This window comes from Nothobranchius furzeri, chromosome 16 (assembly GCF_043380555.1).
Source record: "Nothobranchius furzeri strain GRZ-AD chromosome 16, NfurGRZ-RIMD1, whole genome shotgun sequence".
Classification (NCBI taxonomy): domain Eukaryota; kingdom Metazoa; phylum Chordata; class Actinopteri; order Cyprinodontiformes; family Nothobranchiidae; genus Nothobranchius; species Nothobranchius furzeri.
Genome location: NC_091756.1, coordinates 23,299,891 through 23,316,186, shown reverse-complemented (window position 1 = coordinate 23,316,186; position 16,296 = coordinate 23,299,891). Strand labels below are relative to the sequence as shown.

The window sequence follows — 16,296 nt, the reverse complement described above, 5'->3', positions numbered from 1 at the left end:
TCTGCTTCTGTGAAATTGCGCTTCCTTGTTCCGTGGTTGCCATTGTTAACAGTGGAGCGCTGCAACAGCCGGCTTATGTATATACATGAGATCCACAAGGCACTTTGCATTGACTATTTATGGCAGTAAGTGGGTGTGGTGAGGGCGGGATGTGACTAAAATGTAGCTGAGAAACATTCTCATTAGTCCCCGATTTATGAAGCAGAGATTGCGTGCAGCTGTGCGTACTCCGTGTTTGATAGATCGCAAATTAAGTACATCGTTTTGCTGAGCTTAAGTACTGTTTTAGTAAGGATTCTACGCAATGTTTGATAAATGAGACCCCTGCTCTTTAGGGTTAATGGCACATTTCTAAATGCATGTTTAGAAAGATAAAGATGAGAGCCAAATCTCCAAACAGTCTGAAAAAGACCTTAATCCCTCGTTAGGGTTCATTCTGTCAATACCTGCGGTTAGACAAGCCTCTGCTGATCGTTTACCAACCACGGTCAGCATGCACATGCAATAACACATGTTGAGTTTTTTTTTTCTCACAAAGGGACTGTTCTGATTTTGATTATTCCTCAGGAGATGCTGCGGCATGCACATAAGTGCCATACTGTACCTGATAACTGCTCTGACACTTGAGGTTTTGTCGTTTATGAGTGTTTAAAGGGCACTCAGCATTACTGATTTAGTGCTCTGAGAAAGTACAGGCAGCACTTTGAAGGAAACAAGAGGGTGTGTGTTGTAATGTAAGCTCCTGCTTCAATAACATGACATCAGTTATGCCTAGCGCACACGGCTGACACGTGTGTTTATTCTGGTTACTTGGCTATGTGAGAGCATGGTGGGTGTAAGGACACGTTGGTAACACTGGATGTGTGTAACCATAACTAGATCCCATGATGTCCTGATATGAAGATCACTATATGATATCTATTCCGATATTGTTACGGGGCTCACGTTATTGTCACTATGCTCACAATGATAACAAGACTCACCACTCAAAATGCTCTGACCAGTCATTGTGGGTGCAGCATTTGTCAGTAGCGTTGTTGTTGTTATGACATTTTCAACAGCCCACTGCTAAAGTGACAAATTCAGGTAACAACAACGCAACACACGTTTAAAAAAATGCGACCCTGGTGAGTTAACAGCTAAAACAAGCTACGTTGTCTTTGAGCAGCACTGGTGCAAATGCTTCATGCACAGATTTACGACCCGTCTGGACTTTTATACTTTCTTGAAACTTTTTGGAGTTGTGGGTCATTAAGTAACTTCTGTTGCTCATATTTGCTGAGTGTGTACAGGACTTTACACCAGCAGTGTCCGTTATTTGTCCGTCCCCTTTTCTGCGTTTTTGTTTCTTGATGTAATGAATCTGAAATGCTTCCACATCAGACGATGTCTATATTACTGTCCTCCGTGCTACGATCTGTTGCCTCCACGTTTGTTTGTCCTTGCTGCTAGAGCTGGGCACACTCCCATTGGTGAACCGGCCGGAGCAAAGGATCATGGTCTATGTAGTTCAGTCTGTTGTGCTTCGTTAAATGGACTGTTTCCTCGTCGTGAAAAGATGATATTGTGCCTCAAAGTTTAGATAAAGACTCAAATATGAACAGTCTGAAGATTCACTGGTGCTTGTGAGCCAGCAAGCGGACTACACCATAGTTACGTCTCAGAACAGCCATGAATAAGGAATGGTACCTAAACATCTTCCCAGAGGCACTCCTCCAACCATCTAACAACAGTTTGGTGATGAATACTGTCTTCTCCAGTATGATGGAGCATCAGGCCAGAAGGATAAAGTCAGAACTAAGTGGATCAGGAACCAAACATCAACATGTTGGGTCACAGACCTTAATCCCACTGAGAATTTATGGCCCCCCCTCCAGAGACAGGTGGACAATCACAAACCCACAAAGCACTGATGATGAAGAATGAACTACAGAAGCAGGACCAACACTGAAGATATTGACAATCAGACAAACTGAATGGAATTGTCATTAAAAGCCTTTGGAACCTATGAAAGGATCCTAATTCTACTTCGGTAACCATGGAAACATGTGAGGAAAAGGCCTAAAAACACTCAAGCAGCAAACTCGTGTCATTCTCAGAGGATTGTGTCCATGTATGAACATCATCTGCAGACTGAGCCAAGATCTCATTGAGCTACTGTTGGAGGCTTAATCACAGTAATGGGGGAGCGATACGACTTCCCCCACGAGAAGGAAGGAGACAGGGAGAGAAACAAGATAAGAGGAAGATGAGAGAGATGGAAGTCAGCGGTAGACAGCAGGAGAAGGAAGAGGAGGAAGAAAATTGCCAGTAGCTCACAAAGAGTGCATCAAGAACCCCATCCAGATGTTAGAGTGAAGAGACGAGAATAGATGTGCGGATAAGAAGAAAGAAGGAAGACACAAAGCTGAGAAGGCACTTCTGCTCCTGCCTCACCAGCACAGAAAGAGTCGGCATATAAAACATGTTGAATAGTTGAAACTTAATTTGGCAAATGTTTGTCTTCACATTTTTTCTGCGAGCAGCAGAAGTCTGTTCTCAATGTTTCTGCTCATTAAACTAACAATAACACACCATAAATGCATCCGCCAACTCTTGTGGCTCTGTCACATGAAAGGGAAAGCACGGCGTTGTGGGATCTGTGCTGTAAAAGTGCTTCTTGTCCTAATAGAGCCTCTATGGATGGGAGCTAAAACATGTACATGTGTATGTTATCTTTAGGGTTTAGCTAATTGCACTTTATGTTACAGTGAGCAATCCGGCGTATAGGTGGTTTACTGTCTGGAACTTTTACAGTCTCTGATGTAAACAACCTGCGCCTGGTGAGCCTTTACGGGCCCGTCTGGTGCTCAGGAAGTCAGGGCTTTTCCAAATCCGGCTGCAGCAACAGCGGGTCTGTCTGTAACAAATATGTAGGAAGTTAGACCCCCTACAGAAGATAAAGGCTTCAGAGAACAGCAGTAAGTCACAAATAATCTCCTCAACATGCAGAGAGACATTTCTAAGTGTTTGAAAGTAGAATGTTTGCGTTTTAAACTGTCTCTTTATGAAAGTTATAAATTAATACTAATTAACCCACTGGAGAAATGGAGTTTACATTCTTCAGACATGATCAGTGAGCTGCATGGCGGTACAGCTGGTAGCACTGTTGCCTCATGTCAAAATGCTGCAGGTTCAAATCCCAGCTCTGGCCCTACTGTGTGGAGTTAGCATGTTCTCCACATGCATGCATGGGTTTTCTTCAGGTTTTCTGCTTTCCTGGTACTGATCAAGACCGTGCATGTATGGTTCACTGGCAATTGTCCCCAGGCGTGAGTAGGTGTGTGACTGGTTGTTTGTATCTGTGTGTCCCTGTAATGGACCGGAGACCCGTCCAGGTTGTCCCCCGCCTCTCGTCTGAAGTCTGCTGGAGGTGGGTGCCAGCTCCCCATGGCACTGGGATAAGCTGCTCAGAAAACAAATGAATAAATATACCGTAATTTCTGGACTATAGAGCGCACCAACAAAAAAAAAAAAAGGTTTTCTACACACACACACGCCGCACTCAAATACAAGCCGCGGCGCAGCAGCCACATGCAGGTCTCCGGCGCACAGCGCATGTACGACCATAACATCAGATAATTAGACAGAAAGACGCTACACGGAGGTTTTACGTTGTTGTTTTAATTCAACAAAACGAATTTAAACTCGGGTGAACGTGCCTGCAAGTTTAGAAAAGAAAACAGAGAGCTTTAGCAGAGTTGATGAATGTGTATGAACAGTAGTTTGCTTCATGCGTGTGTGTGTGTGTGTGTGTGTGTGTGTGTGTGTGTGTGTGCGCGCGCGCGCGCATTGGTTCATATGGAGAGAACACATCCTCGTAGAAAACACACCCGAGCCTTTCTACCATCTTAGTTTGTGACTGATGAACAACAGCAAATCGGATCTGTGCTCTGTGGGTTCATGCAACGTGTTTCACGCTCCGCTGATGTCTGATACCAGCTTCTCAGAATCACTTTCCTATTCGTGTGACCATGTTCCACCCCACCAGTTCCCTCCAGCAAGAAAGCCACGGGCTAGCATGTCCTGTTGGCTCAAATGAATTTGAAATCCCAGTCTTATTTAGAGACACAGTGTGTGTGCGAGTGTGTGTGACTGAGTGTGTGTGTGTTCTTTATCATCCCGTGCATACTAAATACTACCGTTATGTTGTATACGAACTAGTGTTTTCAGTCATAAATGTACTGTAACTTGATATTTCATGTTTCTTATGTTCTCATAAACTTCATTATCAGGAACTTCTGTCTAGAATGTTGTAGAAACGGTTCTATACCTCCAACTGTACAGCATGTTCCAAAACTGCGTGCAACAGTACACATATATGCAACAAGTACTTCCATATATGTGTGTGTGTGTAACATACTCCTGGGGCTCCTCAGACTGACATCCCCTGCAGTATTAATTACCCTGCAGCACATCCACTTTGTCATGGATCCATGAGCTTTTCTTATTTTAGTTTTTCTACCTTTTCCCCAAATATTGCATCACGCATACCCAGTCGAGACCTCTTCTGCTTGCTTAGGGCGTTGACTAACGGACATTAATGGTACGTTTTCATTTAGGTGAGATTTTAAATCCAAAGTACTTTAGTGACAGGGAAAGTCCACTTGATGGTGGTTTCAGATGACTTTGTTAGCTCTGCTGCCTGGAAGAGGTTTAACACAAAAACATCCACGTACAAAATCAGGAACGTTCGTGTGTCTTAGCCCCGCCCTGAAAAACCCCATTGGTTAAAACGCAGGATGCAGTTAATCCTGACCAACAGTGATGAAGGTGTCAGCCCTGCTGCGACCCAGGGCACACGCGTGTGTTCAACTGACTTTCTCCACAAAAGTGATTAAAAAAGCATCAACGCGATAAAACATCTGTTGTGGTAAGATGACTAGTTACCATGACAACACATTAAATGTTTTAGCCTTAGTTATAATACTGAATGACATGAAGGACGTGGCGGTCAGCAGTGGCACAAACTAAAGTAACCGTATCTACCGGGCTCATGTGTTATTAAACGGCGTGCTCTGAGGCATCTCTGTCCCCGTGGAGTTAATGAGTGGTATGTAAAACTAACTCATTAGCACCTGGAGTGATGAACGGCAAGTGTTTAAGTCTGTGACAGCGTGTAGCATGAGCCATGTTGAGTCTATTGGATGTTTTTATTCCCAACAGGCTACAAAAGCATCCAAAGCTGCAACAGGGGGAGATTATGGAGTTGTAAACACATGATCACAGAGCAGTGGATGGCTAGTTTCTACTTAAGCTAACAGGATTTGATATATTTATACACTTCTCTGTTCATGTGAGGATGACTCATCTGTCTGTGGGTGTCTTCTGCCTTTATCTCCTTCCAGATTTTTGGTATTTTTCCCTTAAACTTTATCCTCTCCCCACCACCTCTCATTTCCAATTCCTCCACCTCTGCTTTTTTTCATTTGTTATTGATTTTCATGTGTTGAGGAAGCAGGTTCTGGTCTTTTTTGCCCTAGTTTTTGTCTTCGGTCTAGCCTGATAATGATGCTGCAGAGCTACAGCCAGACAGGTGGTAATGAGGGGAAGGAATACCGATGAATGGAATCAGCTGTCTGGCTCCAGGTGCCGTTTTATAAGTTCACTCAGAATTGGTTTGTGTTAACACGGAAAGGTAACGCTATTATTATTGTTTGGCCTGAGATGACTTGGGAGCATCAAGAATCTGGTGCACTGAATCGTCAGAGCGCATCAGAATTTGAAAGCTACTAAGTGACTTTCATCTTTTTCTTCTCACAGACGTTTGACCTCCTAGTGACGGGCAATGAGCAAAGAGGATTTCCCTCTAGGAATCAGGGAACCATCCCATTTGTGTCAAGGATTCTCTGTGGGATATTTACAACCCATAATACTGCTACAGAAAATTGCCACAGAAATAATAAGATATTGTTAATTAATCCAAATGATCTTCATCAACGTTACAGCGGGATGCAAAACTTTGGGCAGCCTTGTTCATCTTCATAATTTACCTGAATGAATCGTTGGTTGTTACAATGAAAAGTTTCAGTAAAATACATCATGTAGGCGACACACACAGTGATGTTTGAGAAGTGAAACAAAGTTTATAGGATTTACAGAGAGTGTGCAATAATTGGTTAAACTAAATTAGGCAGGTGAAATTAATTTGGGCACCACAAAAAAGAAATGATCTCAATATTAAGAAAATCTTCCCTTTGAAGAAATAACAGCCTCTAAACGCTTCCTACAGCTTCCAGAGAGAGTCTGGATTCTGCTTGAAGGTATTTTGGAGCATTCTGCTGAATAAAACATCTGTAGTTCATTCAGGTCTGATGGCTTCTGAGCATGGACAGCTCTCTTTAACCCACACCACAGATTCTCAATAATATGCAGGTCTGGGGACTGAGATGAACATTCCAGAAGGTTCTAGTTGTTCCTCTGCATGAATGCCTTAGTAGATGTTGAGCAGTGTTTAGGGTCACTGTCTTGTTGAAAGATCCAGCCCTGGAGCAGCTCCAGCTTTGTCACTGATTCCTGGACATCGGGTCTCCAGAATCTGCTGATACTGAGTGGAATCCATGCGTCCCTCAACTTTAACAAGATTCCCAGTCCCTGCACTGGCCACACAGCCCACAGCATGATGGAACCACCACCATGTTTTGTACAAATGCGAGAGAACCACTTCATTACCGTAAATCATCTAATACAGGCCTGTATTCAATTAACGGCCGGGTCTCATATTTTGGCCGGTGTCGGAGTCGGCGGAGGTGAATAATGGCCGGTCTCTTATTGTGGCCGGGTGGAATGTGGTAACAAGCAAGTACGGGGGGTGGTTGTGTCATCGTCTCACTTTTGATTTGCCAGTGATAGACCGCGTGGGTAACTTTAACCGTGCGGAGACGAAGAGGAGGCAAAAATTTGATATCAAGTTCAAAGAGAACGTGCTGATTATGCTGCAGAACACTGGGGAGCAATAGGGGGTGTATGAACTAGTCAACTTCACTATAGTGACTTTTTTATGCCTGTCGTCGACTAGTCGCTGTCACGTGATAATGACCGGCAAGATGCAGCCCTCGGAAAAGACAGCTGCTGTGCTGTGCTGGGGCAACGCGCTGTGCCAGAGCATCGGTACAGACACGCGATCGTTCATGTCGGTTCATTTCCTTAAATGTTTTCTGTCTTTTATTTGCGCCTGATGTGTTTCGCTGCTGTGGAGCGGGGCGCATCACCTTGTCCTCCGGTGACGCACCGATCACTGATGAGGCCACCAAGCAGCGAGCACTCCGCTGTTTTTGTGGTCGGTAGATCTTTTAGAACTTCAGTTCAAAGGTAACTCATGAGGTGAATATATATATGACCCCAGGTAGCAGTTTCTCTTTAGGACTGAGAGGAGATGCAAGAAGATAATAAACAGGCAGGACAGAAAAATAGTCAAATAAAAACAAGTTAGTTTTTGTACCTGGTGGTTGCAACAAACAGACACCATTGAAGGTAATCAGAAGTGAGGAACAGAAAATGAAATAATTATTTTAATGTTTAGAGCAGCAGGAACTCTGAGAGGCTGCAGGCGCATCAGTGAGTTTGCGGCCGCTGCGCAGGGGGAGGGGGGAGAGGGCTGAAGCAGGAACTACCGTTGTTAAAAGAAATGTGTTTAACTTTGAAAATGTGGGCGCAATTTTAATTGTCAAAAACTCCAGCGAACCATTAGTTCATTTTGCTCAAATAGAAATAGAGGCCTACCTCTAATACTGGCCCTCCTTCCAATAAAGGCCTGGAGCTTGATGCGCTTGGGTCAAATACAGGCCCGGGCCTGTGTTAGAGGATTTACGGTAGTTATTTTCTTTCTTTTTTTTAATCTCTACAATATATTTATAGCTATACTATGTTAGAAAATCCTGATGGAAAAAAATAAACACCATGGACTGTCACCACTGGTTACCAGCATATGGTGTGTTTTGGTGCTGCTATGGTGGTCCAGCATAGGATGCTAGTGATGGGATGCTGGACCTGCAAGCTAAACCAGCATCCTATCCTGGACCAGCATACTGGGCCAACATCGTATGCTGGTCCACCAGCTAAACCAGCACCAAAAAATGCAGCATGCTGGTCTGTGCTGTTTGTTTCAGCTTGTTTTGAAGAATAGCTGCTCTACCTTTACCATGAACATGCCCACTCTGTGGCAGTGTGTTGCATTAGCTAACATGTCCATATGTTGATGCATTACATATCTTCCCCAGTCAGTTAGAGCATCCTGCCTTCAGACCCGGGAGAATCACACTTTAAGGTTTAACGTTCTTTAGTATTTCATAAATTTTGTACTAGCTGTACAAGATGTGCAACAAAAACCTGATCTTTAAACATAAGGGTCCATTTATTAACACTACATTTGCAGCACTACCGGGACCAGAGTGAATAGGGTGTGTATGGGTAGAATGAGTGGGTGTCCGGTGTGCATTTTTGTAAGTGTTTGGTTGTATGTGCATGTGTGAGCATGAGGGAGTGAGTGTGTGACTGTGTTTGTGTATGACTGTATATGTCAGGTGGGGCCTTTTGACTCCTCTCTTCTCCTGGGACTTCTTTTGATCATATAGATCTTCGTCTACCCTCCCCCTGCCACACCTGGTGTGGGGTGTGGTGCCTTGGTCTGCCTGAGTGTTTGTGGCTCCCTTCCCCCCTTCTCCCCTTCTTCTCCCCACCTTTTCTTTTCCTTTCTCTTTCACCTCTGACTCCGTGTCTGGTCGGAATTACAAAGCATTCAAAAACAACAATAAAGTTTTAAGTATCAGGCGTGACATTTAAAGCAGACGCTTTGATGCTCCACCTGAGAATAAATCTGTAAGGCTTGTTACCAGCATTCAGACATCAATTCCGTTTGCTTCACAGCCAGACAGGACACGGTAAAAAAAAAAATAAATAAAATTACTACATTTTTAAGCATTAATACACTATTAAATAAAGTATTAACACCTGCTTAACTATATTATGTAATCTTTCTCATATAATAGAAATTAGTAAAAGTGTTCACAAAGACATATTCATGATTACCCAGCAAAACTATGTTTACCGCCCAAGGCCCCCCCCCCACTTTTTCCAAAGTCAAGTTTTGACCCCTGCACTTTTTCCCATCCAATAACAATATTACACTATATTAAATTGACACTGGTTGAGCTATAGGACCAAGCAGAAAACAACTGTTTGTGTTGAAGCCTGTTTCCCATTAGAACATACTGTAAGACCCCCCCCCCCCCCCTTCTAAAGTGCCCACAGAGCGCTTCTTTGCATTTCTTCTGAAAAACTCTATTTTTACTAACACTGGATTTGATAAATTGGTCATTCAATAAGATGGATGAGATTTTTTTCAACAATGAGAATGGAGCAGGGGGCTCCCACATGTCCACAGGGGATGCACCCGGTGGGGTATATGTTGGATTCCTGGAAGGAGTGGAAGATCATATGCTTCTCCCAGCTGTCCATTGAGGACATCAAAAACGTGTGGATATTCAGCCTGATGATCACTGGATTTCTCCTGATTGGAGTGGGAGGATATCTGGTTTTCTGGAAATTTGGGAAGGTGATGGGCCGGTGAAAATTCCGCTGGTGATCGATTCAGCCCCGGTAGTGTAAACCGTGGGAATTGCAGCAGGTGGGGGAGGAACTGCGGGAAAAAAAATCACTGCTAGCAGGGGGGTGGCGCAATACAGCCTCAGTGACAATAATAATGATGATGGCTGGTTAGTTTGGGAGAAGAGGAACAGTATTCCAAGTGGATCAGGCATTTTGATGAGCCATTTGGATACTGTGGAGACAGGGATCTGTCAAATTCAGAACACATAGATTTTCTGTCAGTTTTTTTGGATAAGGAATTCTGGACCCTCATCACAACTGAAACTAACCGATATGCTCACCAGTATTTAGAGAGGGAGGAACTGAAATCTAGCTCCAGACATAAATGAAAGCGTTCATTCAGTTCTGCATGGGGCTTGTGGAAAAGCCTGAGATTGAGGATTTTATATATATATATATATATATATATATATATATATATATATATATATATATATGTATATATATACACATATATATAATAAACAAAATAAACCAAAGAAGGGATGAGTGACGTGTTCATGACACTGAAACACCAAAAAGAGTGTTCTTGATTGATACGCAGTAAACATAACAAAATGCCAATAAAAAAATAAATATTATAAATATACATACATAGTTATATATGTCTACATAGTTATATGTATAAATGTATCATAAACAATAACAACACTAAGAAAATAAGACAAAAACATAAAAATAAAAAAAATCTACAAATGTGATGCAATCCAATATGGCTGCTACCTGATGACCTCACAATATGCAAATTATGTGAGTGAATTTGTTCCTATCACAAAATTTGTCTCAAACTGAAGATTTTTCTAATTTACAATATTCCTCTATCTCTAACCAGATTTAAGCTACAAGCTCTTTAAATAGTGATATTAAAAAAAATCATATTTTACTGAAATAACTATGGCGCCTAAAGGGTTAAGGTAGCGCGACTCAGGGCTGCGAATGACCACAGTCACCAATTCTTGTCATGTGTCTTGCCCATGTATGTCTGATCTCTGAATTGCGTGTACTGAAACTCTAATTTCCCTCTAGGATTAATAAAGGGTTGATTGATTGATTGATTGATTGATTGATTGATTGATTGATTGATTGATGAAGCAGCCCTGCTCTCTTCTGTATGACATCTAACTCTCCATATGTCATCTCTTTGTCTTGTCAGGACTTTGATGATTTCATCTTTGCTTTCTTTGCCATTGAGATGGTAATCAAAATGGTGGCCCTTGGGATTTTTGGGAAGAAGTGTTACCTCGGGGATACGTGGAACCGTTTGGACTTCTTCATAGTACTGGCTGGGTGAGTAGAAACCTCATATTCTGGTCACTACCTGTCCCTCCTGTAATATTTCTGTCTGACCCTTCTTCCCCTTGCAGCCCTAACACAAAATAAATACTTTAAAATCAAATAGGCTCATTCACACAGACAGTTTTATTTTCATTTATTTTCCATTTATCAAACTGTGCATCCTTTTGTTTAACAGCCTGCTGTCTTAACTTTATTACCAACCTCAGTTGTTTATCCAAGGTTTTAAACAAAACCCAGCATGCTGCATACTGACCCTAACCCGCCCCCTAAAGCTCTCCAACCCTTTATTCAAACCATCCCATCATTTCATACAGGAAGTCTGACTGTGCTCTCCCATTGTTTTGAGAGAAACATCAAAGGGCAAATCTATTAGAAGACACGTTTAGTTCTTTGTCCAGTAACTGAGTTTATGATATTTTCTGATGAAACTGCAGAGTTAACGCAGTCATACTGGTACACAACTAATGTAAATTACACAATACATGCACACACACACACACACACACACACACACACACACACACACACACACACACACACACACACACACACACACACACACACACACACACACACACACACACACACACCTACTTTGGATGTGTACAAAGTTGTAATACACAGGAGGTATATATATATATACTGCATATATATGATGGCGCTGCAGTCCAACCCTAACTTGATGAAACGTGTTACAGAAGTTCTCCTGCTGGGTCCGGTCTGACATTTTCATCACGCTACACCTCCTGCTGGTTTTTAATGCCATCGTTCTGCCATGGCTTCTGTTGTTGTCAGTGGGAGCAGGACACATTTCTATGTGTGTGTACGTACTAGTGTCCTTCATTCAAAGAGATGGATGTGTTTATGAACCGTGTAACAGGCTTGTTTAGGAAGAGTAAGCAGCCATTTTCCTCATGTGGGCAGTACGTGCATCTGTACCAGGCCTGAAACTGAACTAGTTCCCTGATTCTTGCAGCTTTTTGAAAGACTTTCAATCTGCAACAGAGATGGAATTTGGGTGAATTATTAACTGAATAATTTGTTTCTTGTTTCTGACTGTGGGCTGCATGGTGGTGAAGCTGGTAGCCTTGTTGCCTCACAGCAAGAAGGTTGCACGTCTGAATCCCAGATGTGGCATTTCGGCATGGAGTTAGCATGTCTTCTTTCTGGGTACTCTGAGTGAGTGAGTGAGTGAGTGAGTGAGTGAGTGAGTGAGTGAGTGACTAACTGACTGTAATTAATTTTAGTTACCAATTACTTAGTCAAAAAAGTAACTGAATTAGTTACTGAGTTACACAATTATCAAACTAACAAATTACCAGGAAAAATAACTATTTTGTTACTTTTTTCATAAAAATATGTGAGAAAAATTGGATCCTCTATTAATTGAACTTTATTTACTATCAAGTACCATATTTTCACGACCATAAGGCGCACCTAAATGTCTTAAATTTTCTCCAAAATGTGCACCGCGCCCTATGGTGCAATGCGCCTATTGTGTTGTTGTGAGACGCGAACGTAGTAGAAGACAAGGGGCGTGGCGAGAACGACAAGGGGCGTGGCGTGGACGTGAACGAAGACAGACCCCGAATAGTTCAAAAGGGCAGGTATGCGCGATATGCTGAACATTGTTCTGACAACCCTGAGAATGGCACCTGCTAAGAGACACGCCTATGAAGCACAGTTTAAACTGCCAGCGATATGATTTTGTTCATGTGGAAAGTTTATGTGGTTAAATCCACAGACTACCGGTAAACACATTCTGAACTTCAACACAGCGCATCAGCGCATAAGAAGAGCACAAGCCGTCAGCGCACGCAATGAGGAAGTGCGCGTGCGCTCTAAACCAGGTCTGAACCAGGACTAGACCAGTAAAGTGAAGCATGCTTTTGGCTGTTTATAATTTTCACAATGTCTGGTTTGCACTGATATGTTCCGAGTCCAGAGCCCGCACAGATGTTTTACCGGTACGTTTTACCACACCCACGCCCTATTACCCGGTGCGCCTTTTGAATGTGTTAAATACCAAAAAGACACCCGTAACTGAAGCTGCGCCCTATAACACGATGCGCCCTATGGTCGTAAAAATACGGTACTACCAAATAAATGACGTATATCAACTTATTTGTTATAGAACTGAATGACTGAAATAAATGGACCCCCTAGCAAGAGGAATTACAAACAGGAAACATGAAACTAAACTAAACTGTTCAAACGTTACTGTGTGTTATGAAGACAATCAACTTTAACTTATAATTGCAAATAGGAAACACCTGCTAAAGGTCCCTGCGCCTTTAAATGGTCTCTCAGTCTAAGTTAATTTACTGAAATAAATAAACTTTTTTACTATATTCTAATTTTCCAATTTCACTTATATGAATAATTGAATGTTTTAATAAGATTTCTAATACTCATAATCTAGTAAGAGCTTATATATAAATCCAAAAAAAATGACTACTGGAGATCCTTCCTGCCAACAACCATTGTAATATACAATAACTCTTTGATGACTTGATTATTATTATTATTCCCCTGCGACCCTACATGGTCAAGCGGGTTCAGAAAATGGATGGATGGATTATTATTTTTCTGAGCTACTACAGCAATCAATTTCCCTCTGGGATTAATAAAGTATTTTTGAAATGAATTGAATCTAATGGAGGACTTACATTTACTAAAGTGGGTTAGACCCAAACGCGGACGTGCTGAAGCTGGGTGGTGAAGACACATTAGTTCTAGTAACACCTGAGTGCCCTAAGACTGAAACAATCAGTGTTACAGCAGGACAGGGATGACCAGGAAAACTAACTGGTTCCAGTTGGACAACTAGAGGATGATGTAGGAAGATTGAAGTTCGTGAGGAGGAATGATGTTCTGATGTGGTGAACAGGTGAGCGGACCTTCCGTACATGGCAAGTCCAGTTGACCTGAGCACTGCAGTTTTGCTGTTGCAGGTGCGAGTCTGCGCATCTGCAGGTCTGCAGCCGTGACTACTCATCACGTCTTCCTCGTTCCTCCGCTAGGATGTGCTTGGATGTAAACATCCATTCCTGTAGCTCCCGATCAGCTGATTCCTACTTCAACACACCTCACTGCTGAAATATAGTAACAAACACGTTTTTTTATCGGGCGTTATGACGAAAGAAGACAGTTAACAATTCAATTACACGCTACTGATGTAGAAAAGACGTTCTTACATTTAATTAGAAATCATAGAATGTAAAATATCATAAAATATGAAATATCACCTTAATGGATCTTTGAGTAACTTTAACCAGAAGATCGGATCTTTTTATTGCCGGGATTGAGCAACACTTTGTATCAACTCCAAGAAAGAGAGAGAGTAAGGGTTAAAAAGTTAAAAATTGTATTTCTAAACAAATTAAACAAGACTAACTTTAAACACTAAATGTATGGTGTAACTAAGGTGGAGTTAGACTGAGGGTGGTGTGTGTGTTTGAAATATGTTCAGAACCAGCAAATCTGGAGAAACGATTAGTTCTGATGGGAGTGAAGATGATGTTTCGCTCTAAGCTTTTGGTTGGAGATTATAACACACATTGAGACGCCATCTGTCGGTCTACGTATCCCAACGGAAGTCCCCGTTTAGGTCCAGAATGTCGGGGGTCTAGCTTGGACCCTCTTGGAACCGACACCTGTAGAAATGCAGCGGTTGCCAACCCTTCCAGTATTGAGATACTCCCAGGTCACGACAGTTTATTGGCATCAGCGAGACCCTGAAGGGGCCGTGAGGGTTCAGCTTTTATTCTGAAGGAACCGTTGCAGCAGGTGAAACATGCAACAGATTTAATCCAGCTTGTTGTTGGGTTCTTTTGGCTTTAAGAGGAAAGTTACGGATTGGCCACTCCGATAACTTCTCTAGAACGCTTGGAACTCAAGTTAAGATGATGTGGGGCATAGTTTTATAATTTGGATGTTTTGATTTACTGTCGAATCGGACTTTGACAACAAAAAGGGGATTATATAAGCGCCAACAAAACCACGCCTCGCGTCAGATCTGGAAGGTTCTGATTGGATCAGAAAAATGAATATGTCATGCGACTTTAGTATTACGTATGATCAGTCTAGTGTGTAGTTTAAAGTTATATTACTTATTAAAATACTATCATAGGATTATAATATCAAGTAATTAATATTCTTATTTCACAGATTGATTGAACATTTAGCTTCACATCATTATTTGGACTAACAAAGTTATTTCATTATTATTTAAAGAGAAAGAGCTCTTCGTCTTCTTTCTTGTGCTGTCCGAGGAAGCAACAGTTTAGATAAGAGCACAGAGCATGAGTGGCCTTGGCCCATCTCTTGTAGATTAGGCTTGTGTCAGAAACTTACGGTTTTGCTTGGGCAGAGCAAATAGAGCCTTTAGGTCAGAAAGGGACAATTCATCACGCTACACTGATCAAACTAACCTCCATCGTAACGCTGTTGTTGACTCGCTGATCCTCAAACAAAGTTCTAAGGCTCTTTGGAAACCTCACAAACGGTCACTGCCCAGCCAGAGCCTGGCTAAACCACGAGGTGTCTTACAGTTCTAGTGGGTTTAGTATCACAGCACGCACAATAACGAACCTGAAAGAAAACAGACCCGAGCAATGAAGGCTCTGTCTGCTGGTTTCTGCTGGCTAACCCTAACCCTATGTATCAGAGTGTAGGTGTTCATGCGTATTGTGTGTGTTGGCTCCTTCCATCTCTGAACATCCCAAAAAGAATATTATCTCAACAGACTGCAGACATATGGAAACAGGGGGAGCCAAAGTAACACTGATTGTCAGAAATCTATACGTCCTGGCAACAGTCGTTAGGTCTGCAGAGAAAAGCACTGATTTGTTTCTTTTGGAGACGATAATTACAGCTAAGCTCTGTCCCATACACCCCTCTGTCAGGACGGACTGATGGTGAGAAGGCTGCAAAGAGCATGGGGGGTGCTGAAAGACAGATGTGAAGAAAAAGAGCAGCTGTAGTGGGAGTTTGAGCGATCTGTTTCACTCCTTTTAGGTAGTTTAGACTGACCTGATGATGGTGTCAGTGTGACAGACTCTGTTGCAACAGGATAAGGTGTAACTGTGTGTTGGTGTAGCTGCCATTTGTTTACATACATGAAACATGTCTAAAGTGTGACATTTCCTTTTAACTATGTGTGTTTATATTTGGTGGAATGAAGAAAGGTTTTTTTCACGCTTTCTCTCCTCGGCATATTTCCTATAATTTTTAGATTTGCATTTGTATTCTTTGCATCAGTAAATAGGACCGTAGTCTTGCTGCAGACAGCTCTTACCCCGGGTTTCCACGGGAGCCGTCAGCAGCACGTTACTGCAGCAGCACGTCTTGCTC

The 16,296-nt window shown here is 42.2% G+C and overlaps 1 protein-coding gene across 15 annotated transcripts in view; it reads left to right on the top strand.

Annotated features, from left to right (window-relative positions):
- The window catches only part of cacna1g (calcium channel, voltage-dependent, T type, alpha 1G subunit), a 452,092-nt gene that overhangs the window by 157,679 nt on the left and 278,117 nt on the right, over nt 1–16,296 (top strand). For all 15 annotated transcript variants that reach the window (XM_054748980.2, XM_054748983.2, XM_054748979.2 and 12 more), the window contains exon 4: nt 10,799–10,932. In XM_054748980.2, the coding sequence (XP_054604955.2) occupies nt 10,799–10,932 (134 nt within the window). The remainder of the gene's footprint in view (nt 1–10,798; nt 10,933–16,296) is intronic.